Raw genomic sequence first — 27,894 nt, 5'->3', positions numbered from 1 at the left:
GCCTTCTGAAGGTAAGCAGCTGCTTTCCTTTATCTGTATGCCTGTGGCTGTTGCATTTCAGCAAATCACCTTTGAAACAAAGTTTGGTTTCTGAGAAAAAAAAAAAAACAATTTTGGATTTATAGGAAAACAAAGACAACATCTGGTGGCGTTTGGTTCAGCAGTAAAAAAGCATCAGGCTTATTAAAGAACAGAACCACTCATGTTCTCTCCTTATGTAGGAACATTTACCTTTAGGAGTGGCCTGGGAGGAAGGAGGTGAGCGGCTGGATGGGGTCGCAGTGCAGCCAACCTTCCTCTCCAACTCTGCAATGTTTGGCAGAACGAATGGTTCTCCTGCACTGATGGCACAATGTGATGTAACGGTCTGGGGAAAGAATCCAAACTGGACGTTATTTGACAGCTGCTCCCTAGAAAGGGAGAAAAAAGAAAGAACCCTGATTAGCTGGAAGGCACCAGCTCCTGGAGTGTGAGTATTCCCAGAGGAACCTGCAGGTCTTTATGCAGATGGAGTGGTTCCAACAGGAGATCTTCATGGCTCAAAGCTCTGGAGGAAAAAGCAGTGCCCTGAGTGCCAATGAAACTAGTGGTGGATAAGCGTTTTTTCTTTTTACTCTTTTAGTTCGTGTTTTCAAGTCTAGAAATTGTCTACAGTTTAGGAGGAAAAGCTTTTTAAGTCTTACAGCCTTTCTAATCCAGATGGGTGGTCTGGAGGGGCACTCACTGTGCTTTAAAAGCATCTTGTTTGCTCACTTCAGTACTCAGAAAATGTTTAGCAGTGGTAAGAAAAGTGAACCTGTGCATAAATAATAGCTGCCATCCTGTGGGATTGCACTGGCCTTGGAATAGATAACATGACCCAGAAGAGAAAATGAGAAAATGAACAGAACCAAAGTGAGGGCTGGAGCAGGAACTGTGGTTCTGAATGACCACAGAATAGTGAAGCACTCCTGACTTGGCCATGAGCACGGCACGAAGCAGAGCCCAGCTCACAGCACAGTGCCGGCACTGATAGAACTCCCCTGGCCCTTCTTTCTCATTGCCGTGAAATATCCCAAGGCACAGTAAAAAATATCAGCAAATGAATCAATTCTACTTTCTAGGAAACGGGGTGTGGGGCTGCTCTGACACATTTCTAACCCAGACAGTTAAATAAATCAGTCTGGGGGATGGCATAATGCAACCTCTGAAGAACTGCAGGCGTGAGGCTGTATCAGCTCATCAGCCGGCCCCGCATAACAGCCTGTTCTGCATCAGGCACTGAAAATCCCACCCCAGGATCCTAGGGCTGATTTTGAGGTACTGAAAGGATACAAGTTAAATGATCTCAACTGCACCTGCTTTGTAATCCCTCCTCAATTAGCAGGGTGTGTTTGTGCTTACATCAAACAGGCACTAAACTGCTGCCAAATTACTCTGTCGAACTTTTTTCTTCTTCTTTTTTATTTTTTTTAAGGCCATAAACACAATGCAGAGTGTGAACACAAGCATCCGTTCCTGCATGTGGTGCTGCTGATAACAGTGGCAGAGGCTGTGATCCCGGGCAGGCACGTGCCTCTGGAAACTATTCAGAGCTGTTATATTTCTTCAAGATTTTTTGGGTTGTTTTTTGTCCCCAGGGAACACAAATACAGTAACAGGTGGGTTTGTTTTGAGGTTTCTCTTGTCTGCTCACTGACAGCTCCCTGCCTTCCTTCGCTCCCTTGCCAGGCTCTAAGAGCAGCCGTGCAGGAGCGCCACCAGCAAGCAGCAGAGAGTTGGGATTTTGATACCCAAATGTGGTACGTAGGAGCAAAACGATGCCATTTTTCCTGCATTCTGAACCACTGAAACAAGTCAAAAGGAGCTGGAGTTCAGGGATACACGTGGGATTGAGAGACTCAGCTGTGCCCCAGCATCCAAAAGGACTGTGCCTGTGAGCCTTGTGTGCACTGCTGGAAATCCTGGTTTGAGTGTTCAAATAATAAGAAAACTCAGATTTGATTTGGAATTTCCTTAAGTGAGTAACATTCAGTTTTTAGCCTGAAGCATCAGGCTTTCATTTTTTTACACTACTCAAATGCTTTTATTTTCCCTGTTTTATTTTACAACATTTGTAATCTCCTATCAAACTAACTCCAATGAATACACCAGGATTGCAGACCTGGAAGTACTTTTTCCCAAGGGCTGAAAGTAAAGCCAAGGAGCCACTAATTATAGGCTTTGTGCTTAAAATACTCCTCGTTTGTGTATTACGGATATTCCCATTCACACACATGGCTTTCTTCCTTATCCATCCTGCACACTCCTTCTCACACAGCTGTGTCCCACCAGTGTGCTTCTCTCTGAATGTCACTCCATGAGCAGTTCCATTATGTGAACCCTTTTGTGTCCCCATTTGAGTTGTATGAGCATCACATATTTGTCTTCAGCAGTGGACAAGCTCACAAGTCTAACCCAAAGCCCACGGTGTACGTATGAGGATGAATGGGTCTTAAATGCTTGTGTTTTTTTTTATATTGCTTTGACATGTGAAATGTCAGGTCACTGAAAGTAACAGAGATCTCCACATCTGCAGCCAGCAGCACCTTAGTGTATATCTTTTAAAACTGCCCCCCCCCCCCCCCCCCCCATGAACACATGTAAGCTTGCAAACCAGGAAATAATAAAGAAGCAATTCTTCATCTGAATATTTATACTTCTTCTGATACTATTCTTTGTATTTTTACTGAGCACAGCTGAGTTTGGCTTGCCCAGTATTTGGAAGCTCTCCATCCTGAGATCTAATATCCAAAACAGGAAGCAGCTCTGACAGGCATAAGCAATAGTATAGGTGAACACAATGCATTGTAAACGTTTGGCTTTGGACCAGCTTTGTATGCGATGGTAAAACATTTGGTATTCTGCTTAAGATGTCTGCAAGGAAACATCTGTGAGATTGTGCTGCAGATAACACAAAGTGTTTGATCCATCTTTGTCCATCCAGAAAGTTTCATTCACCAGGTCTGGCCGAAGCTGGAAATGAGCGTCATTGTTCCAGCGTGGGAAGCCCAAGTGCCGTCTGTGTGTGCTCTGCCAGGAGGCAGTGACGCAGCTCACAGGCTGACAAATGAGGACATGGGCAGTTCTGTGCCATCCCTGCAGGTCATCATCCGCACATCTCCATCCAACACTCCTATCCCCATCTTCCAGGGCAACGCTGCCACTTTGTCTTTTATTCATCTTTATGGATGCAGGAGGGTGATGGTTGGACTAGATGATCTCGGTGGTCTTTTCCAACCTTAATGACTCTGTGAGTTTGCTGACTTCTTCAAAGACTTTCTGTTGAAGGTAATGGCTGAAGTAAAGTGCATTCAGTTCCTGAGTTATCTATGAAGTAAGATAGCCAGGAGAAACGCTTCAGCACAGCAGGCATTGCCAAGCTAATAGTGCTGCTTTCAGTTTGGTTAGTTGTGCCAGAAAAAGAAGCAGCATTCACCAATTAGGTTATATATTCTCGTTTTCCAACTGTTTCATATGGGAAATTTTACTATTATTTGCAACGTTTACTATGACTGTACTCTCTAAGTGTAAAGAATAACCAAGGGTGTGCTATGTAGCGTATTCTTCAAAACGGATTTCCAAAGATACCAAATGCAAGAAATCAAGTTCAGATCAGGTCATTAAAAACAGTGATTGGAATTTAATATACATTTGTGAAATGTTTGACAAGTGAGCAATGGGAAAATGGTCTTTTTCCAGAAGAGCTTCACCTGCTGCGATCCTCCCGCACACAGTTAACGATCAGCTGGGAGAAATGAAGTTGTGTGTGACAGATGAATGTTGTAACCGTGTTCATTTTATGAGTAAAACTGTGAGAAGAAATCCTTCGTGAATAAAGAAATCCATCCACTGGTGAAGGTGAGGTAAACTGGGTGTCCCTGTGCCAAGCCATGACATGTTTATGGCAGCGCTGCCTTTCCAAGCATCGCTCTCCTCCCCGCCTTTCTCTGAAGTTCTTACCTACAAAAAAACTCTTCTGAGGAAAAAACAACTTCCAAATTTCTGACAAATAAAAGTGTCAGAGCAGAGGAGCTCCTCCCTGCAGATCTGCCTGCTGCTTGTCTCCGGTCCTTGCCTCACCCTCCTGCACCCTGGGATTGTCTGAGTCAAACGGAGCTCCTAAAAATCATATCACTAAATTCCTTCTTTTTGTTTAAATCCTTCTCTCTAATCACATTTAGTTACATCTTAAGGACATGCTGCAATTTAAACCCTGTTTCCTCTTCACTGAGCTTTAGCTGATCCCTTTAGGAAGATCAGCCCACCCTCCCCATCACCTTGCTGTGTACACATTTCTAATCATCAGCCTAAATGGCTGCAGTTTGTTTTCTGTCCAACCATCCTCGTCTGCTCTGAAATGGGAACTATTGATCTCTTACATTTCACTTTAATCCAGGCACTTTACTGCTGAATAAGTATCCCTAAAGGCAGCGGTCAGATCCTTCTCTTCAAAGTATCTTTGCTTGGTTTCTTTTTAGATACAAATAAACAGAACAGAAGAATTTTGTTTTTCTTTTTTTCCTTCATGTTCAGAAGTCTGACCTTTGAGTCTGAGGTGGATGCAGGCGGTGCTCAACACATCAGCAGAGCTTTACCTGAGTTGGTATTCCCAGTAATACTCAGAGCAGGATTAATTAGCAAGGTGGAGCACCATGAAGGTGATACAGTGACAGGAGTGCTATTGCTGCACACAGCACATCCTCTTCTTGTCATATTAATTATTTACTAAAGCCCTTTATTACTTAAACTGTGAACTTTCTTTGTCATCCTTTGCTAATGATTTTCCAGTAACTGGCCCAGTGGAGGATACATGGTGGGGATGTGAGTTCTGTTGCCAGATTTATCAGTGTGGCTCTGAAAGCACATTTTTAAATGGAATTGAAAACAAACCCTGTTGTATTAAGTAAACAAAGGGATGATTAAAGCAATAGGGAGATGTTTTAACCCAAAATACAAATATTTTCCTTTGCCCATACAGTATTTTCAATGAGGTAGCAGAAATGAATGGGCCGTTCTGCCCTGCTGTCACTGCAGCACGTGGCAGCCCATGTTCTTTGCACCGAAGGTTTGTGACTGGGATGGTGCCCTGCCACTGCTGCTGGCGTGAAGGGGAGAAGGAGCACAGGCATTATGCTGAGCCCTCCCAGCATCCTGGCAAAGAATTTTCCATCTCTGAAAACAGATTCAAGGTCTCAAGGAGGTTAAAAGCAGAGGCTGCAGTGATGGATGGGTCGATTTTTATGGCTACGTGGAAGTGGAAAACAGGGAATTGGAAGGAAGTTGCAACCTCTGAACTTCAAGTTGCATAAATTCTCAGTGAGGCATCGTCTCTGTGCATCGTGGGCATGTTGTGTGTCACTGGTCGCTGCATTGACATTTGGAACAAACTGGCTGAGAAACACCTGAACTCCTGCAGCAAATTTGAGGGTTTCGTTTCTCTCTGACAAAACCTGACTGGAGAAAATGGAGCCCTGCAACAATCTGATTTTGGAGTTTTCTGACTAACTCTGCAAGAAGTGGCCCCGCTCCTAACACAGATGCAGATTTGGCAAAAATAATTTCCTTGGCATCGAACACAGAGATTCTGGCTTGCAGCTCAGAGCCAGGATCTGCTGGCAGTACGTGCTTCCACATCCAGAGCAGAGCACAGGAGGTGGGAAAACGAGATGGGAAGTGCCGGCCTCAGCAGTGCGAAACGAAAGAAGCGCTTTTGTTCTTTTTGTTTGTTTGTTTTTATCTTGTAACAGAGCTGGCGTTCACACCGAGACCTCGTTAGAGACCCGAGAAGGGCTCCAACGCTGCCCACCGGTGCGGGCACTGCGGGCTGAGCGTGGCGCTGGGGACACCTAGAGGACGGGCTGTGCCTGCATCTGCACTGCGAGCACGGCGCTGCAGCTGCCAGCTCAGCCAATTTCTCAGTGATGTAACGGGAGAGAACGCTGCAAAACCACGCTGTGTGCACAGAGAGCTGCCCCCTGAGACAACGCGGGGCTCTCATCATCCTGCAGCCCTCGCTGCAGCTTCAGATGTCATTAATTAATAGCACAAGCCATACTGCTGCAAGATGTGGGTGAAGGAGTGTAATCTGTTACTTAGCGCTGTAATGGACTTACTGGAAGGCTGCATGTGGGGAATCTGACCCTGTTCCCAGAGTGCCAGGTGCAATGCAGAGCAGATAGTGCTGTTGTGCTGCAGAAGCACTCCCTGCCCTCCCTCTGGCCGCTGGCAGGACCAGGCCCTGCAAGCAGTGAACAAGCAATCAGAATTATGGCCACAGCTGCAGCTATGGCGAATGGATGCCTGCTGTCTGCAGCCCTACTGAGAGGCAAGATGCAGGCGTTACAGAGAGCACACAGAGAAGGTGTGAGGAGAAGCTCAGAGCCTTGGCTGCACTCAGTCTCATCGCCCTGGCAGCTCCAGCTCCTTGTGTTGGCTCCTGCACATCTTGGCAGGAACCAAATGCTCAGAGGCAGAGCTGCCCTGGGGCTTTTCCACCGTGTTACTCCCCCCTGTGCCATGTGGCCATGAATGCTTTCATGTTCACCACTTTTTTTCCCACCCAAGAAAGTAGATCCATTGTTTCTCTGCAGTTTTCCCCCTTTGAAATTGCATGACAGCAACAAAGTCTAGCAGACAGAGTCAGCCTGGCGCAATGCTTCCATGGCAAATATTAAACTGCAGTGCTCAGAGAAATTATGAAATCTTTACTGGTAGGATTAACAGTCTACTTACTCTGGAGCCAACCAGCAGAGATTTATAATGCTGTAAAATAACCTAATTCTATTTTAAATGACTTTGAAACCTAAATGCCACGAACTGTCTTTAAAACCAAAGGGCTGACCTGACTTTTTAAGAAGAGATTATACTCTGTAAGGCCAAAATTAAATGCTGTTGACTCAAGCATTTAACAGATATTTGTGAAGAACAGCAAGGAGAAGGATTCCTGGAATTGTTTCCACTGGAAAGGGAAATTGATGATAGTCTCCATCTCCTCGCTGCAGCCTGGGTTGGGTACAAGGGATGTGCGTACAACAGGTACAAATAGCTGCTGGGCATCTTCTGCAGCAACCCAAGTGCTTCTCCCCTCCATGCCCCAGTACCTCTGTACTATTTGTTGTCAGTGCCTGGACCAGGAGTGCTCCCAGTGGGCTTCCCAGTGAAACTGGCTGCAGTCATTAGAAAGAGGCCGGTAATTTCTCCATCACTGAGCCTGACAGAAGTGGGTAGCGCTGTTACTTTGATTAAGCTTTCTATGAATTCTGTGAATAAGAGTTCTGAGGATGGTGAGTTTAACCAAACATGCTGGCTGAACTATAGGGCATCCAGTTGTTCTTTGCTTATTGCACTGAACAACTAAACTTGGATTGTCAATGCTGTGTATCCAACTAAGGCTGCACTGGTTCAAGTGAAATGTTTGCTCAGTTCTTTCTTGTTCTGTTCCAAAAGAATGTGTGATCTTTTCAGACACTGATTCAGAAATGAGTGTGTGTGTCCTCTGATTTAATTAGTCACATGGACTGATCAGCTCGCTGGGGGAACACAGCTGCAGGCAGGCTGCAGCCTCAGCCCAGAGCTCTAGGGCTGGAGATGAGCTATAGGAGCAGCACAGAACTGGAGGGACGGTCATTGGGAATGAGGTGCTTCATGAGGTGTGGGACACACTGCCAAGTGCACACGATGCCCTAAGCTTCCAAACCTGTATGACCTGCCCACTGGCCACAGCTCATTGCTCCTGGACCCAAGGCAGCAATATCGCAGGGTCACTCACCCAGGTATTTGTTTCTGCCTGTGAGTGCTATCTCAGTGTATGGAACTGAGTGGCTTTGTTTTTTTCTTACCTCTGTTGATAAGAGCCAACAGATGTCAGTGCAGCCCGACTAACAAGGGCTGCTACTGCTGGGGCTGCACTGTGCAGGAGCATCCCTGAGTGCGGGGGGGTGGGGGGAGGAGGGTTAGGGGAGAGCATCACTGAGAACAGTGTTGATGCTTTAGGGGAGGCTGGAGAGGCTCTCACTGCTAAAAATATCCACCCGAGTATTTTTAAAAACACATTCGAGGGTCCTTATAAACACACAGGCTTTTGTTGACAGAACAAGGCTGCTCATTTATGTTGTGTATTATCCTTGAAAACCCGCTCTGTTTGTGCAGGGAGTCCCAGGACAACCCTTGCTTGCCAGAGGTGCTACAATGTTCCCAACAACAAATGGGACAGAGGGGAACCAGGACATGTCATTGGGACGGACAGTTAAGAAATGGAAACAAACTGCTTAATCAGAATATCGATTTGCTGTTTCATGTGGTTTTGTAGCCCAGCTCAGGGCACCCACAAACAGCAGAGGTGTGAATGAAGCCAGTGAGAGCAGCACAGTGGGGTAAGTCACCCGGAGTTTGTGAATGGAAGGAATTCTACAATGTGCTCTATTCTTTTGCCGCTTGAAGTCATAGATATTTTTTCAGGTGACATCTCTAAGACCCAAAAAGCCACTTATGGGGAACAGCACATATGGTAAAGAAAAATAAATTAAAAAAAAAAATAAAAAATGGGGAATATGCTTTGGTCTGCCTGAAGCAAAAGTGATGCACAATACTGAAAACAAATGAATATCCAAAATGACAGACAAGTGGAAAGGTAGCAAGTTTTATTGTATTCAGTGGAGTGAGAAGCTTGTACTTTGGAGTTTGGATGGTGACACTGGCTGGTTCTGTGCCCAGTGAACCCTACCTGCCCATGAGCATTCCACCCCCCGAGCACAGGCTGCCGTCACTGCTGAAGGACAGCAGCTAAATGAGAACCACCCGAAGCCAGGCAAGGGGAATGGAGCCAGGAGCAAAGAGTCACACTTTAATTTATACCCACTATGTCAGTTTGAGCTCATAGTGCAGTACTCTCAGATACACATATCCATATCCAACTGCCATCTCTGAATGCCCTTCTTTGAGCCACAGACCATCTTCTGTCCCCTACTGGGACTGTGGAAAAGACAAACGATGAATGAGGTGATGGAGGATCTCATGGCAATCACTTTGGAATAGCTCACATCTGCACAAAATTAGTCAGGATATTAATAAGCTGGCAGCTCACCAACTCAGCTGCACTAACACTGTGCACAGCCCAGGACTTCGCCCTGTGTGTTCAGAGGGGTGGACTGGAGGGAGTCAGGGCTGGCATTGAGAGCGGGCATCACAGCCCATAGCCATACCCATATGCTCTGGGCTCTGTGTAGAGACTTTGCATTCATCACACATGGAACGGACTTGAATACCTTCCTAGATGAAGGGGGTTTTGCTCATCCAGTGTCCTCATGAGCCCAGGAAGCTAGAAGCTTTCTGTGCTGAAACAGCAATACAGCATTTGCTGTCCATGTCTTGAGAACACTGTCCTCTGACTGAAAGTTCAGCATCACGTTTGACATTTTATGTTAGAAATACAACTCAAATGTAACTAATTCTAACCTTCATCCCTTATCTGAGTGCCGTAATTCTTAATTTGCAGATAAACTGTCTTTTAAATTAACAGATGTGGCAAAGCCACTGCTGGTAACTTTGTGGTTACAGATATTAGGAACTCTTGGCTCTCACAGTTTCTGGAAGAAGACAAGAAGTTAACAGTTCAGCTCAATATATAAATGGAAATATATGGAACCCAGGACAGAAATAAGGTGCTTACTCACTTTTAAATCTTTAGTCCAGGAAATAGGGTAATGAGAGCATCTACCTATCGACCTGGAGCAAAAGACCAAAAGAAGAGACCAGACAGAGCTTGCTTCAGCTAAAATTAATGTTAATAGCTCACAGCTTATAGTGGGTTCTTGGTCAAACAGACGTTGGGCAAACTTCACAAACATCACTTCATACAGCTGTGCCTTAAGGGCCTTGTTTTGCCATTGGGTGCCAAGAGACATTGTTGGGTGTGCTCAGCAGCCCCTGCTGCTGCAGCTGCAGCGAGTAGCTCGCTTCTCTGCTTGAAATGTCTTCCACAGAGGTGCCAGGCCACAGCCACCTGCACTGATAAAGCTGAGTGCAAACCAGTGCATTGGAGAGAGGATGAGCTGTGGGAGAGGAGCAGCAGGATGCTCATGAGCAGCTCTGACACACCGGCGTTTTGCAACAAGAAATGAATGCAGCATGTATAGGCCACTTACAGTAATGGGAGTGGGAGTTCTGTGAGGATATCTTGAGTTCAATCAATTAGTTTCCCTCCCAAGGCACAAATAAATGCAAATTTTACTCATTTACATTTCTCCTGCTGACATTTTTCCTGGTGTTAATCCAAGTTCTTTCTCTTATGTGCCCATGTTTCTTCTTTTAATGCCGCAGTCCTGTAGTTACTGTCTCTCTTTCTCTGTTCCCCTGTATTTTTTGTACTCCCAGATGGCCTGGTTTGCTTTTTCACCTCTCCACTTTTTCCACCCACTGTTGCAGACAATAAAAGCAACAGAATAAAAAATTAAAGGGTTCCACAGCCTGGCACTTGGGGAAGGCAAATCTCTGCCCCTTGAGGCTGACAGAAGCTGAATGTAGTGACAGGAGCTGTGCAGGCTCCTGCATAGCTGGGGTAGGATGGATACACAGTGTGTGCCCGTGACCCTCAGAAACATTTTCTTTAAGTGCATTTTGTGCAACAAACTTCAGCTGTGTTTTTGAAGCCTGAATCTGTGCCCAGTATAATGCTGTGTGGATGAACAGGGCATGTAAATAACGGATGATGGTTTGATCTTAGAGGTGATTTCCTCTGCTACCTCTGAGACTGTGTGATTTCAGAACACTGTCAGTGTGTCACCCTCTCTATCAAGATGAAATAAATGGCTTTACCCTTTCTGTCACTGAAGTCACGTGCAATTTCTGATTTCCTGAAAGGAGTAAACCACAACATTTATGAGTTGTTCTAAGGATTCTGAAATGTAATAGGAAGACAGGAAGCCTGTCTTCCACTCTGGCTCTACTTGCAACTCAGGTGTCTCCTTTAGATCAAGCTGAGAAGAGAACGAACACTGCAGCAAAGATAAGTTTGTGTGCTGCACTGCGCTGCCACCTGAACCAGAAACGGTTTTGAAGTGATGAAACTGAAACATGATTGTAAACATGTCCTGCTCCAAACTGGACAAGAAGGAAAAAAAACGTCTGTCTACTGCAGAGCCATGGGAACAAGCTCGTAGGCTGACTGCTTCTTTCTAGCTTCTCCCTTTACCTTCTGGCTTTGTTTAGACATCTCTTTTCTCCACGAGCCCCCTTTCCTTGTGCAGCAGCAACAGATCCCCATCACAGAGCACATAGTTGCTGAGTGTGACCTTACTCTTGTTCATATACCTCTCCAAAACACACAGGAAGAAGAAAACTGCTATTAATAATCCTCTAGTCTGACCTTTACATTTTCTTGGTATATTACATTCTCAGGGGTGTGTTCATCAGAGGATGAACTCTCCGTCACAGAGGAAAAGACATTACAGTGGTGGAGGCAGAAAGTGACTCATGTGGGCATCTTCAGCACAATGTGAGACTGATTAATTTCTGCAACACAACTGCTCCTGAATCTTGGGTTCACAGTCATGTTTAAAGTGAACTTATCCACCTGGTAATGATTTAATTTGTACACTTACTAATTATTGGAAGGGCCAGGCAGCGCGGTATTGATTAGGTGCAACGTATACTGCATAGGCAACACAATTCATAGAAAGAAGTAGATGTTCTCTCCCTGTGCTCCAGGAACAGACCCACTGACCTTCCTAAGCACAACATGTAGGACCAGAGAGGAAAGGATCAGACCACCAGCTCCTAGGCCTGGCTTAGGTGAAACAGCAATAAACTCATTGCAATACCTGGCATCCTTAATGGACGCAGGCACGCAGCGCCTTCTGATTAAATAGGTGCCGATCTCTCTGGGGCTGTGAAGCACTTGTTTGTAACCCTGCCTGACCCCAGACTCACAGATCATTTAAACGTTTCCTGACTTGGTTCTGGCAGCCCTGCTTGCCATCGCTGACTGTTCCTGGAAGCACACAGCTGTGCAGGGTTCCAATGAGGTGCTTGGCGGAGCAGCTCTGGGATGGGGCTGAGGGATCCCTCACTAGGGATGCAGGCTTGTGCTGCAGTATGTGACCTGCTCAGCCTTGGGTGTTGCAGAGACAAGGAAGTGAGCAGCTCATAATGGGTGTGTTCTGCTTACAGAGACCGTCAGCTTTGCAAAGAGAGATTTCCATCAAGATGCCCAACTGACAAGAAAGCACTGAAAGTGAGATTTCAGCCACAAGCAGCCATAGGCTGTTAGCAGGGGTACGCTGCAGCACCGAGAGCTGCTTGGAGAGGTCTGACTCCGGCGGCAGGATGTGTAGCCAGGCCCCAGAGAGCATTAGTCATGTTGTAAGGGAATGCTCAGAGCCAGGAGATGAGTGTGAAGTGCAGCGTGACAGAGCTGGCAGCGCCGTGCATTGAGGGCGCTGCCAGGGAAGGGGTCGGTGCCCCGGCTGCAGGTACAGCCCCAGCCAGGTACATCGGCTGCAGCACGGGAGGTAAATGTGCGGTTCGCTTGTGAACAAAGAAACAGATGCGGTGCCTGCAGAGGAGAGGGGCAGAGCAGGAGAGCAAGGAGTCACCATTAACGTCCCCACCGATGATGGTGCTGATGGAAAACACAAGAAGCCGCCCCCACAGACACGTATGGCAGGGAGAGAAGAGAATCTGGGGCAGAGAAGAGGGGCCGTCGCGGTGCCGCATCCGGCGAGTCGGGACCTCTCGGCAGCACCTCGGGCAGGGGGCGCGGGGCTATCGCATGTCGCGACACACCCGGGGCAGGGATATCGCCTGTCGGCATCGCGAATCGCCGTGAGGGAAACGTGAGGGCGGCGGGCGGCGGGGCGAGACGGGGTGGGAGCGCCCCGACAGCGCGGGGAGGGGGCGGGCGGGGGCCGCTTTCCAGAGAATACGGTAAACATGTCCGCATCACGTGTGGCCGCGGAGCGGGGACACAGCGAGGGAGGGGCGGGACCGCGCTCCGCAGCCCAACGGAGCGAGCGGGGGCCACTTTAAGAGGCCGCCGGGCGCCACCGCCTCGCCCTGCCCGGCGCGGAGCATGCGGTAGGGCGGGCAGCGGGCGGCTCCGGCACCATGGGGCTGTGCTACAGCCTGCGCTCCCGCCTGGCCGCCGCTCACCCCTCCGTGCCCTACGGCGGCCGCGGCGAGGCGGACCCGGCGGCGGAGCAGCAGCAGCAGCAGCAGCAGCAGTGCGGAGACCCGCAGGTGCGGCACCGGCTGCGGCAGGACCTGGTGGCCAAGGAGCGGGCGGACAAGAAGCGGAGCAAGAGCATCGATAAGACGCTGAAGGCGGAGAAGAGGGAGTACAAGCAGACGCACCGGCTGCTGCTGCTCGGTGAGCGGGGAGCGGGAGGAGCCGGCGGTTCCCGGCAGGTGCGGGGCGGCCCGGCCCGGCGTCGCGGTGGGCGGCGGGAGCGGCTCGTCAGCCCCGGGCCGGGCGGTGGGTGGTGGCTGCCGGGGGCCGGACCGGGCCGAGCTCACGTGGCGGAGGAGCCTCAGCGCCTCGAGGCTCCGTGCGGGGCGGGCGGGGCCGGGGCTGCGGGCGGGGAGCGGGGGTCGAGCACCCCGAGGAGCCGCTGTCGGGGCTGATGGCTGATGCTGCCGCGTCCCTTCGGCCGCGTTAGTCGCCGGCACCGCGGGGAAGGGCGCCGCGTTACGGTGGTGCGGTTGTTCTGTGCGGAGGAAGCGCGATGTGTTAAGCGCGATGCGTTCCGCGTGCGTTCATCTCCGAGCATCGCCGCTGCTGCTCCCGAAATAGCGGGGCCGGACTCGAGGCTCGCTCGGCACCTGCGGGAGGTGCGGCCGCTTCCCGAGGAAACCCCGAGGCCGCAGTTTATACCGCTGTCCCCGGGGGGTGCCGGCCTTCAGCCGCGGGTCAAAGCCCCCTTTGTCAGCGCTGTCACTCGCAAACGGGCTGCCGTGCTGTGAGCCGCTCGGAATAGACACGGGGAGGAAGTTCGGCCGGTGGCTCCGGAGCTTCCCGGCTGCTGAGGGATCCTGCAGGTCTTGGTGCTGAAAGTTTGGATTCCAGGAACGCTGCCTCGGCTCACGTGGTTGTAGCTGTGCTGAGGAGCGTCTGCAAAGATGCGTTTCCATCTGATGGGAGGGGGAACGCGGTGCTTGTACAAGCAGTGAGAGCTGCCTGCTGCGAGCCTGTGGGTGTGGAATCACACCTTCACCCAGCAGGGCAGGCTGTGCTGGAGGCGTTGTGCTCTGTAGCTTCTTCATGTAATTCTGTAAGTCTGTTCTCTAGTGAAGTGCTTGAAGAACGAGCTATCGATAGGATTTTTTTTCTCTGTATTAAATTGGGAAGAAAAAAACTCCAATAAACTAATGGTGATGTTGATCTGCTTGTCTTTGTGGCCTAAAGGTTGTCCAAAAGACTTCGGTGTTCTCCCCAGGTAATGTTTCAGTGGGCTGTATTCCCGTATGGGTGCTGGCAGAAATAGCATTCAACTTGGAGTGGGTTAAACAACAGATCTGAGTAGTTCGGAGTTATCTATGCTGAAGCCAACAGAGAGTGCATTCTCTGTCAAAGTACTGATTTATAAATCTGATGGATATGAGTCAGTGTTATGCTGGCAGTGGTTTATTATATTTCAGCCTGGACTTGAATAGCAGGAAGTCACTTTTTGGCCCTCTTGTACATCTCGGGATGCCTAAGAGACCCATTTCCCTGCTCCTTGCGCAGATGGACAGTGTTCCCGTTGGCTTCCTTCCCTTGCTCTGTCTCCCTGTACCCCACTGTTAATGCTACTTGGAATTCTCTCTTTCTAAGCTGGAACAAGAAGCTTGGAGTGCATTTGGTTGTATTTCATGCACATCTGCAGGTACTGCTGCAGTAGCTGATGTCTGCATACTGAGGTGTAGCCCAGATGCATATGGGTTACACCTGCAAGCTGTGCAAGGTATAACATTGTCCTGCAGCTGGCTGAGGAATCAGGAGCATCCAGCTCAGACTTAAAGCAGCAGCTGAGCTTTATTCCAAGGAATGGAGTCAGGGTGGGTAAGAAAAGCTGAAGAAATGTGGACCGGGGATTTTTTCTCTCTTGGTTCTGTGGCAAAAGCTTCAGAAGGTACTCGTGGCTTCCTGCTTGTGCTCCTGTGCAGAGTATGGACACGAGCAACGAAGTGCTCTGCATGTGGCTGCTCTTTGGGAGTGACAAAACTTAAATAGGGGCCTTTTGTTTGTAGGAAAGGAACATGCACAATCAGATGTAATCTCATTGGATTTTCTTTAATGCACTGTATATGGATCTACCGAGTTGTGATACCAGGCTGCAGTCAGGACTGCAATGGCAGGGTGGCTGAGGATTACTTCTATACCAAGTGCTTTTTCAGAGCGTGGGTGCCATTCTTCTTGTAATGACGACAATCTTGGTTCTGAAAGCGTATGCTTATGGGGGAAAGGATTTTAAACCTTGCCATGTGTATGCTGTGTGTCAGAAACCTGCCCAGCTCTTTTGGTGTGTGTGTGTGTGTGTGGCTCTACCTTGCACTTCCTTCAGTTCTGTAGCCTAGTTAACTGTAAGGAGAACCTGTCTGTCCATTGGGCGTGCTTGCAATCCACGTGCATCATTTTGCAGGTCCTCCCTCTCTGGCTGAACTCTCACCCATGTGAGAAGTACTTTGAGTTTATTTCCACAATGGAAAAGGGAACTTGGCTATCTTTATACACCACCATGGATAGATGCACTTGTCATAAAGGGTACTTAACTGCAGTTTATTGAACTACAGTATAATGATTAAGTGCTGTTCTGAATCTTACCTACATCAGTTCTTAAGTAAAAATGTTTCTAACAGAAATACTTTAATACAAATGCAAGCAATGCAAAACTGAAGTTTTTGTAGGAGGAATATATTGCACAGGAAGAAAAAAACTACTTAAAGCCAGAAAATATCAGTGCAAGTACCAACCACAGTCCCCCTTTCTGTGTGTGTGCTGCTTGTTAAGCCCCTGGGTACCATATAATTAAAGACTGTCTTGTATGGTTTACATTGTGTTTTCTTTTTTCCACAGACTTGTACTTCATTCAGTGCACAAGATGGATGTTGTGCAGTGAATGAGCAGCTATTCAATATTCTTATCCTCCTCATACAGTGTGTCACCCCGTGCCCTATTTACGGCGCACCATCCGTACCCTGTACTGAATAACCAACTGTTGAACTCATGGGCTTTTCTGCAGCCCTGATCACTGCAGGGACTGAATGCTCCATGTCAGTCACTGTGTCTGCATGGCGCTGCTGTGGGATGAGGGGCATCATCCTTCTTTTGTGGATGCTGGAGAGGGAAAATGCCACTATGGAAAGACCAAAGTGAAAACTGTCTGAAGTTACCATAAAGTTTGTATGCCCCATCTTCGTCTAATGCTAATTTCATGTGTTTAGAGCATGTATCTCATGGCTGTGGAGGCTCAGTAGGGCAAGTTTTGGATGCTTTAACAGCAGTTCAGGAGGTGCCAGGCATGGGTTGGTGCCAGCAATGGGCAACATGTGTTGCTTGTTGTGCTGCAGTAGCTCAGAACCAGAACAAAGCTGGTCTGGTTCTGCAGGGTGTATTTAATGGCATCACCCACAATCATCCTTCATGTGATTTCCTACCTTGCTGTCAGCATCCTCGCACTGTTCTGCCTCCTGCAGGGGCCAGGCAGGTGAGACTGAAGAAGATATTATTTTATAAAAATAAATGTGGGTTTAGGTGCTTGGGGAGATTCCATCTCATGTGAGCTTGTCCCTGTAGACAATAGTGTCATTCGCTTACAGCTCCCCCTTTGTTTCTTGTGCCCGATGTTTTGTGAACTAAAGGGAGTGTAAGCCCTGGTAGAATAAATATATGATCATTATTGGAAGGTGTGGAAAAGACAGGGGGGAAAAATAGACTAAAACTATAAAGGGAATCTGTGTTCTGGTGTTTTCTAGTTCTTGAGAATGGGGTTATTGAAACTTACCTTCTTATACCAAGTTAGCTTTTCTTTTCCTCTTCAATAAAAGAAGGAATAGGGGGGAAAAGGAAAAAAACTGGATTCAATCCAATGGGCTGCTTGCAATACAAGTGCCTCATAACAGGCTGCCCTGCTGCACGACTTAGCCTCCTGCGCACACACAGGCTCAGAAGGTGGCAGGACACGACTGTTCCAAATGGGCTGTCATTAGTGGTGAAGTAGTTATAATTTTTTTCCAACGGGGCTCCCAGTAATTACCAGATACTACAAAAACACTTGTATGTGGGAATCTGTGGTTTCCATCTGTTGGGTACTTTCCATTGCAGGCATGATGATCCTGCTGCAGACACCAGGAGGTGGTATGCTAATTATGGGTGTCTTCATAATGAAGACAAATCCTCCTCTGTTCCCACCACTGTACACAGAATGCACTCTATGGCACACATCCTCTGGATGTGGAGGATATTCACCCTGAAGAAAAATACCTGGAAAGCTTTGCAGACTTCAAGTAGGCTTTGCCCAATATGCAAGATGTGCTGCCTCTGGGATCTGTGATGCAGTTTGATGAATGTTCATTAGAACAAAGCTGTGTCTTCAACAGTAGCACCTCTGTGCTTTAGATCAGTTGTTTCATTAGTTCTGCTCTTTGCTATTTAGAATTTCACAGGAGAAGCAAGACAAGCGCTCCTCATTCTCTGCCTTTTTTTATCTCTTTGTATACTCCCGACCCTAGCTTTTTCTTTGTATCATCTCCATATAAACAAAACAAAGTCATTAGTGTCAGGCAGACACATGGCATGGAAAGCTTCAGCTGGCATGTTTGAAGTGTAGCAAAGTTAGAGCTCCTTCAGACATGGTCTGGCAATGGGAGGTGTCAAGAAACATGCAGCAGTGCTGCTATAAAGTGTCATGATGAAGGACTGCTGTGGGTGGCATGCTGTTGTTGCTAGGGCGGTCCCAGCCAAAACTGGCAAAATAATTGCTTTTTACAGTTACATGTAATGCTTATGGGGTTGTGCATGTAAGCATGGATTGCTGTGGGGAAGGGGCTGAGAGGTCTGAGGGATTCCCTGATCCCCAGTGACAGCTGCAGCCATACAGGCATGGTGTGATTATAGACATACATCTCTTCTTCTCCATCGTTTTGGTGATTTCTTTTACTCACTATGTGCCTGATGGGATGGGGGTCATAATATGTTACTGAAGGAAGGCCATGTTTGTGTATAGTCAGGGAGCTCGTTTCAGGGTTGTTGTTTTGTTTTTTTTTTAAACTGAGACAAACCCCAACGTGTGCTGGTTTTGGTTGTTTCCAGCTCTTCGTTGCATCTGTTTATTCTGAAGGAAGGCAGCAGTGTTTCTTTTCCTCCTGTGGAGGAATGATGGCTGCTGTACCTCCTGGTAGCTGCCTATACCTGAGTGAAAGCACCATGTTTCTTGCCTGCAAGAAATTAAAACTTACTCAGCATGTGTGCTGGCTGCAGTCCAAAATGTGTTGTCAGGGCAGGTGATTCCTATGAAGTTTTCCTTTAGAAGTGGGAAGCACTTTTTCACTTGCACTCTCTCCAGAGAAGACAAAAATTTCTTGATTGCTCCTGTGCAGCTGTTACCTCCTTCTGCAGTAAAGCATCTTAAACTGAGCTGTTCCCTGTGTTAGGGGTTTCTGTGGGCTGGCAGTGCCATGGCTGGAAAGTAGCTCATGGGAAGCACCAGCAGTGAGGAGATGAGAGGAGGACTGAACCCAACCTGATGTCTCTTAAAAGAAAATGTACTTTGAAAATAAATAGAAAAAGGGAACAGGAAAAGGAGAGAGTACCAAGTGCCTTCATGTTATTTATAGTTCAAATTTACACCGCTGCAATAAAGTGGAAGCAAAGTCCTTCTGTCTGATGTGTGACATGCTTGTGAAGTTACTGGAGCTGCCTATAGAAATGAGGTTCAGACTCTTCTCAGTTTCCCAGCGTTTACTTTTAATGTGTTGGAGCTGTGCTTGTGTTGAAGGGGCATCTGTGGTGGGCTGGGGAGGACTGGTGTGTTCCTGGAGGTGAAGTAACTGGTCTAGAGAAAGTCTGTGTATGAGCAGCACTTCTAAGATTTGTATGTCACAAAAAGAAAAACCTGAGTATTCGCTGCATTGAGAAGTGTGGGTGTGGAGGGCAGCAAACAGGCATCAGAAAGTTGCTACTAGTTACTTTCCAAGTGAAAGAAGGGGATGCTGAGGAGGATGCACAGAGATTCCCAGTAAGGAGAAAGAAGCAGTTTTACAGCCTGGTCCTGCTCTGCTTAGCCACTTCTCCTGTCTCTTTTGTAGTGGAAGTGGGGGAAGTACTGAAAATCCTGGGAAGACCCGATTAATTTCTGTTTGCGCAGTGGAGGAAGAATCTGAGAGATTTTCTTCTGACTGAAGTATCCTTGTTTTCCTTCATCCTAAGCACAGTGAACCATTCTTGCAAGGAAGGATTTGCACAGAACTTGGCAAATGCTCCAAATAGACCAATGTCTCCAATATCCTGATCTGCCCACCCTTGAAGCTGAGCACGGCACACGGCTGTCCCGGTGTCCAGCACTGTTTTAAAGAGCTGAATCCACACACTCCTGCCTGCACACAGGTTCACAGGCTTGTTTGCACGTTGCAGTGTTTCCTCAGCTTTGTGACTTTGACCTCCAGGAAGTATATCGGGTTCAGTGGAAAAACAAATGGAGAGGGGGCCCAACCTGTTGCCATCCCACGTGTGGATATGCTGTGTGGGGATGGCGTTTACTGTGATCCCAGTGGGAGAGAGCTGCAAGAGCTTCTTGTGGCCACAGCCATTGCTGCTTCCCCAGTGTGCTGAAGGTGATTTATTTGTAGGGTGGATGTGAGTGTAGTTCAAGCGGGAGAAGTATTTTTATGTGCATTTTTACCGAAGATTTCACATGAAGTAGCTTCAGGTGTGAACCAAGCCCAGCATGGGGCTGCATTCCCACCTCTTCCCCACCTTGGGGGGCAGTTCTCCATCTTTAATCTTTATCTTTATCATTTAGCTGTGCCAAACTAAGTTGCTTTCAAAATCTAAGACTTATTTTGGGAACATTCGTTTGATTAGTGGGAGTGGTACCTCAACCAAGTGTGTTACTGGCTACTAGGGGGCAGGTGGCAATCGACGAGGGAGCTTCCAAAGCCTGGAACACGTGAGCCTCTGAGCATTTGCTGTGTGCCAGCATGCATAGCAACCCAAGGCAAGTGAAGGGAATTCTCCTGTCTTTGGCCCTGCAGTTTACAGGAAATTTGTAAAGCTTTTTGTTCCACATGAGTTGGCATGTGCTTGTGGAGAACCCAGCTCTGTTTTCTCATCAGCATGAATAAAAATAACTTCAGAGCTACATTTTTTACTGTAAGTATCATGTTTTTCTGTCAAGCTAAAACCAGCAGAATTCCCTGGGGACCAAGCTGTCGTTTTATTCCCCACTGAGCCTGAAGGGGCTCCATTTTCACCTCCTCCATCCTGTGCTGGGTGACAAGAGGAGCTGTGAGGCTGTGCAGCCTCTGGGCTCCGATTGCAGCGTGAGGTTCAGGCTGATGGGCACAAGGCATCTGTTTTCTTGAGTTGCACATGGGGTGTGTCCTTTCCATCTCTGGTACAAACTCACTATTTTGAACTTCTTGTACTTGCACTGTAGGAGACCAGTTCCAGGCATCAAAGTGAGGATTTGCATTAGTCCGTTTTGACTCTTTGGTTATGGTAGTTTGACTGGGACACTGAGAGACACTGTTGTTTCCTCCCTTGTAGGCTTCTTGTCAGAGCTAGTTCCAGCCACCAGCAGTGCTGGCACATCTCTGTGCGACACAGGCGATGATGTGCTGTGACCATCCCAGTCTAGTTGTGGTGGGCCCCGCTGCCATGAGACTTGTGCTGTGCCTGGCACTGTGACCTCTTCCACTGCCCCTCCTGCCCCCCCCCAGCACCATTTGTCATTTGAGGGCCGTGTTTGTTTGGTTTTGCATTTTTCTCGGTGGCTTTCATGCTGAAATCTCAGTGTTGCTGATTAGCCGGGGGGAGTTCTGGAACGCTGGGGAATTTGTGGAGCTTTGGCTTTACCAGGGGGAGGAAACAGACATTGAGGAAGAAGGGCATGATGTTGTGAACTGACAGTCTGCATCTAGACTGTTCTTCTATAAATACCAGATAAAACTCTCTGCATGGAAGAAAAATACTGCATAAATAGTCCCATGATGTTTTCCCTTCCTTCTTCCCACACAGGAAATTCGTGATTTGATAGTCCCAGTTTTTCTCTGGTGATTAGAAATGTAAAAGAACTACCTTTTAGATGAAAGCTCAGAAATACTTTCTGCTCTAAACCTGACTCCTTAATGCCACCAGTGTTCTCACTTCTCTCATTCCTTTCAGCTTCTGGAAAGGCTTTTCACTTGTCTGTAGCATTTCGTGCTGCGACACCTGAAAAGGTGGTGAGTGATGTGGGTCTCAATTCCCAGATATTTCGGAAGAGTTCACATTTGTTTTTAAATACTTCAGATATTCATAAAGAAAATGTTCTAGTCTTGTATATCCCTTGAAATAAAATCTGTGATAATTTCTTACATGTGTAGATTTGTTACATCCATAAGCTTACTGCAAAAGCAATTTGCAAAGGCTTGTTTCATGATCAAATTGACGAAATGGGTGAAATTCCATTCCTGGGCTTTGCATCAAACCAAGAGTTTGTGTTGCAAACCCAAAGTGGTGGTTTCAATGTAGGAGCAAGAGCTCTCACCTGTGTGACACTGCACTCCAGCCAACATGCGTTACAGATCACAAAATCATTCTTAATCCTCCTCAAAGCCACCCAGTTCATCTTGATTACCACTATCTGTCCCAAACTGTAGTTTTACTGTGCGGAGGAATTGAGAACCCACGGTATGTGAAGCCTCCTCTACTATCAAACAATTCTCTATTAGAGGGTTTGAGAATCTGTTGCTTCTAGTTGAGGTTTAAGTAAAACCTAAACACTGCAGAGACATTTACGATTCAGGCTTATTTTGGGAGGGGGAATGAGGGAAGTCTTGATAAGTTATGCACTTGACCACATGTAGTTAAAAATATTATTTGGAATATAAACTTCCTTGTCTGAAGACCAGCTTTATGCACTAAGTCAAAGAGCACAAAAAGCAGTTCTCCTCCCAGCCTCCATAAGTATACCTTAATGCTGCCGAATCCTGGAAATTATGCAGGGCATGCTTTTTAAATGTTGATTTTGACTTCTTGCCTGGGACCAAGTGTAAAGTCTTTCCAAGGAAATACTTAGAAGACTTGCAGTGAAACCCAAAAGCTGCTGCCAAGCCTTAGTTTTTAGAAGGGGAGTAGGGGGCAATCTAGACTGTTAAAACCTTCCAGTTGTTTGTAATTAAATCCACTTCTTCTGTGCACAATAAACATATACTTAGAAAAAGATCATTTTACATAATACTTATGCGGTTTACTGCTGCTCTTCAGCTGCTAAAAATCAAGCAGTAGGTCTGCTATTTTAGTCTGGAAGGTTACTGGAAGCTGGGAAACCAGGGGTGATGCAGCTGTGCTGCCACAGTGGCGTGTACCCTCTTCATCCTGCGGTGATATGCAGGCTGAGCTGGGGAATCCTTGTCTCATTATGAACCGTCCTTCCCACTTAGCTAGCTGGAACTTGTTTGGGATTGAGAGAGATGGGAGCAAAGAAGAGATAAAAATATCCCATCCACACGCTGCTCCTTGCCAGCTACAGAATCACTCCACAGCCTTGGTGAAAGCTGTGGGGCTGCAGGAACATCTTGTCAGATTGCTTGCTTCCAGGAGGGCTGGCAGGAGACAAAATCCTCATGGCTCTCCCCACCCTGATTTGGTCTGCCGTTGTTCCTTCACGTTTGCTTCAATTTGCTGCTGTCTTTCATTGAGTGCAAGGTGATGGTGCAAAGGGAATCTGCAGCAGAATGCGCTCAAGCCTAAATGTGTGTATATCCAGGAAGTAAATATTGCATTTACCTTTGGCAAAGAAGGGAATTTTTCCTAGGACAGCATGAAGAAATTGTCACTTAGCAAGTAAGTTACAGGTGATGTGAAACAGTAGATGGGAGGTATGAAAAGAGCAGAGAGGAACAACTGAGAGGGATTGCCTAATAAATGACACAGGAACAATCACAAAGCCCTGCAGAGCAGATTTGTTAGGATTTGAGATGAAAATCCCTGTTGGTTGTTGAGATTATCACCCAGCATATGGCAGGGAATGTCACAGAGAGGTGGAATTAGCTGCTAATATCTAGATTCCACTTGTAAACAGATGTCGGCAGTAGTCACAACTGTGTTTAATTCAGCTGAAGTGTGGATTACTCAACAGGCTCAGCATGGTGCTCGAATACTTGGTGTCTTCTTTTCCCACTGTTCTTGGTGCAGAGCACCAGCTAAACTTCAGATCTCCTGTGTCTCACTCGTCTGTTTTCTGATTACTGAGACTGCTGAATTCATTGGTACCTGTCTTCCTACCTTGGGCTTTTCCTGGTTGCTGTGTCTGCCATACCTGACAGAACTGCACAGGCCAAAGCTTGGTTCATCACATATTTCCTCCTAGGTGGCTTCTGCTGTTATTAATAAATGTATTCATGTTTATGAGTTCGTATCTAAGATTTATTTATAAACTCCTGATGTAAGTGGCCTAAATTGAATTCCTGTTTGATAATCTTCATGATGGTGAAATTGTGGCTTTGACTTCTAGAAAGCTCCTGTGTAGGTTTCAGAATGCCAGCTTCTAAGTAGTTGGACTTGAGAATTCCTCTGGAATAAATTAAGTGCTGAATGATGATTCCAGTAACACTACTGGCACAGGCAACAGTTATCTATTCAACTTGAACCCATGTTGCTTCAGAGCCTTTGGAGACTGTGGGATCTATCTGCTGCTTGTGAGGCTGAGTTTGCAGCTTAAACCCATATTCTCCTGACTCATGCTCTCAGTCTGCCCTGGCACGTCTGCTCTGAACTCCAATGCATTCAGGCAGTTCTTCTGATAGGACTGTTTGTATACCAAAATGATTGTTCCAGGTTATTTATTTTGCTTTAGTTTCATCAAGTGAAAGGCCCTGAACCAGCTTTGAGTTGTGCCCTGCAGCATCCCAGTGTCTGCTTTCTAGGATGGGCAGATATTGCCCAATTTCTGATTCACACACTTGGTTTTGATGAATATCCTCATTGGGGGTGGTGTGTACCAGCTAGAGAAACTGTTAAAACTGGGTGTGTACTGTTAGCTATCCCTTTTCTAAAAAAGGCTTATTTCTTACTCCGAACTGATCACAGAACACTACAGAAGGATTCACTGCAGGCAGAAGCACTGCTCTCAGTTAATTTATACCCTACTTTTGTTTGTCTATCTGTTGTTGACAAACGTGGATTTATAGGGCAGCTGGCTTTGATTGCTTCCCTTTCAACTTTGCCTGTGCCTTTTTACAATTGCAGATGAATTTTGACGTATAAGCAGCACTTACATGAGTGTGTTTTTGCAGGACTGATGGTGTAGTTGTCTCTAAGCTTTGGCAGGATAGTCTGTGTGCTTTAGGCTGTGTTGTTAAGAACAGCTGCCTTGTTATGTTCCTGCTCTCTTAAAATTATTAACTCACTCTCTAAAACGCTGACAAGGATGTTCTAAAGTATTCTGAAGGACACTGGCGACTGTTGAATAAAGTGATGGGGAAGTACTGCAGGAACAGGAAAAATAAAAGGTTAGAAAACTTCTTTTTAGTCTTGAGCGTTTCCTTACATTCTTTTTTTGTTAAGCAGTCAGTATTAATGAGAAATGTGTTCTCTGTCTTCCTCTTTGAGAAAACCATATGATGTCAACGTGGGTTGCTGATATTTTAACAGAAGACTCTGATTAATAATAAAACAAAGTGGTGGATTTTAGGGTGAGTTAAATTTATTGCAGGAGCGCCCTCAAGTGCTGGTACAATTTAAAGGTCTGATGGTCTCTCCCACAGGATGCCACTGGGGGTTCATTAGCTGGTGCATGATGCTTTGGCATGTTTAGCCCTGTAAGAGCATATACATTATTATGGTTTAGTGCTTGCTGGAAACTGTGAGGTTGTTTTGAGTAAATAGCAGCATGAAACAAGGTGTGCTGGTTTGGGGCTTCTTCTTAAATGGCTGTGTGGTAAGGAAGCTTTTGTCAGGACCAGTTTGGTGGAAGTGATGGTAGAAAGAGTCCTGGGTGCAGGAGCTTCCTTTAGACAGGTTCTGGATGAGCCAGGTTGCACACGATACCAGTTTGTAGTTCAGGGTGCTCAGTGACAGCAGAGCCAAGTGCAAACTCTGTTAAACCTTCAGCTCCCTTAGACATAACTTAGGTTGTGCATGTGATGGAGCAGAGTCCTGTCTGGTCTGATACGTTGCCTTAACAAAGGATTTTGCTGGGTTTAGTTGTGGTGTTCAGTCACTAGGTACTGGTATAACCACAGCTGTTAGGTAGTTGATGTCTAACTAATACACTGTTTGTAGTGGTGTAAGTCCGAATAAAACTCGTGGCAGTGCAGAGTGTTGGGGGTATTGGACCATCACAACAAACTGGTGTTACTGTGGTTGAGTGAGGAGCCTTGAGCTTTTCTTACCGTTCTGAAGCTTTGTGAGCAGAGTTCCCCTTCTCCTGGCTGTGGCTGCAGCAGGGAGCCCTGGTGACAAGCTCACTCTGCAGCTTCTCAGCAGAAAAGCTGCAGTCGTATCCAAAATTGCAGCATCTGTTTCAGCTGGCTGACAGCACTGGCTGTGTGATTTCCGTTGTTCTTCAGAATCCCTTTCAGTGGAGCTTCTACCTCTTGTCTCCCAGCACGTCTGATCAAAGCAGGTCAAGTCAGCCTTGTTCAGAAGCAAAGGTAGAATAGCTGAGTGATACCGGGTTGTCTGCAGAAGTGAATTTAGCTTGAGAACGATTCCACAGGGGTAATGCAATCATAGCTCCTAATAATTACCTAGATCTACAAAATGAACATTTGAGGCATTGCTGAGAGAAGGCATCCCTTATAATTCTCCCATTGTATTAAAAATAAAAAATAAAATTTAAAAAAATGCCCTTTCCTCTTAATTCCTAAGGGGTGTTTTTATGAAGATACTTCAAAGTCTCTATTTTATATTCCTTGCATGTACTATTCAGATGTGTGTTTCATGGCATCCTTTTGTGTGGGTTTCTCCAGATCCAGAGAGAATAGCAATTGTGATAGTGATTGCAATCTGTGGAATGAAGAACTGCAACATTTGGGCAACATTTGAGTCTAGAATCAAACAGGAAGAAAATAAGAGGTCAGAAGGAAGAGAATTTAGAAATCATTCAGTCATTTGATAGGAGAAAAATAGTGACACATCTTTAAAACAAACAGATCTAAATATCAGTGGCTCTATGGGGATCCAGCAGCCCAGGATCACTTGGGTTTAAAACAAAAAACAAAGAAGGTTTTAAAGGTTTTTGGCCCCAGTGCTGCTCTCAGCTACATGCAGTTGTGCACCGCTCTGTTGTTAGGTGACCTTGTGCTGACTTTGATTTGCACAAAAGAAAATGACTGCTTTTGTTTCCCTGGAGGCCTTACCAGTCCGGAGCAATGCTGGGATGAGCTGGGGTCTGTGGATCAGTCCATGCTAGTGGCTAACTTGGTGCTGGCTACTACAGGCTGGAGGGAGATGCTCCTGATTACTATGGGTAGAGCTCTGGATGAGACACCCAGCAGTCTCCTTATGATACAAAGGTAGTATGTGAAGTACTTCACGTAGAGTTTCTGAATGCAGATGTTGAAGATGCTAAACATTGTGTTCATGGGAAAGCTGTTGTATTTGTTTCATTTTCCCTAGCATAATTTATTTTTCAGCATAGTATACTTTTATTTACAACTTTTTTGACTAAATCCATGGCATAGTGGCACAGAACTTTGCTGTCATCCCAAACATACTGCATTATCTAGATCTTAGAAGTACTGAGAAGTGTTTCAAATACCTGAGAAACTTGTAACTGGAACGTATGTTTTCCTTAGAAGTTCCGTAACTCTGGGAGAACTCATTTTTGTAGTGTCTGAGATTTGCACCTTTGTGGTAAATGGCGCTGGGATGCTGTTCCATGGCGCTGGGATGCTGTTCCATTGCACTGTAGGTCGCTGTGCTTCGTTACAGCTCTCCCTGGTGTGTAACCTGTCACCCTGCCCTGGAACAGGGGCTGGTTTTGCAACAGGAGACTAAAAATAGGAATCTTGTGCTCTGGAGAGGAAATCTGCAGATGTAGGAGCTTGTTGGTAGTGGGTGGGAAATGGCATTAATGTGGCACCTGAGTTCCCTGATGGGAGCTGCTGCTTCTGCTGAAGCAGGTTCTGTGCCCAGCCCTTGTGGCATTACCTGCAGTCCCGAAGCTGTTTATGTTACATTGCAGTCTGTGAATCCTCCCCAGGTACTACTGGAAACTTTTAACATGGGATTCAAAAGATGTTAATAACAGAGCAAAAGTCCCACAACTTTAGAACCTCCTTTGTAGGCGATCACAGCAAGCAGAACCGTGTACTTCTGCCTCTGGTGGTTGTGGGAGCTGACCTGGTTTTGGAGCTGCCCTCACCTCTGTGTCCTGCGCTGCCCCATTGGAAGCAGGACCACCTGGGGCCACCTCCCAGCCACCACCTCTGGGTGCCTCTGCAGCCCCAGTGCTGCCTCAAGCCAAGTCTGCTGTGTCCTACAATTGTAGGACATCAGGTGAGTTCCAGAGGAACTCCTTGGTCCCACGCTGACCAGGCCCTGAGCTGCCCCTGGAGCCCCTTTGCTGAGTGCTGGGCACGCTCCAGCCCAGCATTCCCATCCCGCACTGCCCCTGCTTTGCTGCTCTCTCCTTGTTTTTCTGAGTTTAAGGGCACAGTGCAGCCTGTACGGCTTAGTGTCTTTTATTTCTCCCC

The 27,894-nt window shown here is 46.8% G+C and overlaps 1 protein-coding gene across 1 annotated transcript in view; it reads left to right on the top strand.

The window, feature by feature from the left end:
- Positions 1 to 12,706: 12,706 nt before the first annotated feature.
- GNAS (GNAS complex locus) overlaps positions 12,707 to 27,894 on the top strand; it is a 122,940-nt gene continuing 107,752 nt past the window's right edge. Inside the window, exon 1 of the mRNA XM_015881746.3 lies at positions 12,707 to 13,384. Within this exon, the coding sequence (XP_015737232.2) occupies positions 13,123 to 13,384 (262 nt within the window). The 5' untranslated portion in view covers positions 12,707 to 13,122. The remainder of the gene's footprint in view (positions 13,385 to 27,894) is intronic.

The sequence above is a fragment of the Coturnix japonica genome, chromosome 19 (assembly GCF_054131305.1).
Source record: "Coturnix japonica strain WE chromosome 19, WE-NBRP24, whole genome shotgun sequence".
Classification (NCBI taxonomy): domain Eukaryota; kingdom Metazoa; phylum Chordata; class Aves; order Galliformes; family Phasianidae; genus Coturnix; species Coturnix japonica.
This window is presented reverse-complemented; position numbering and strand designations above follow the sequence as displayed.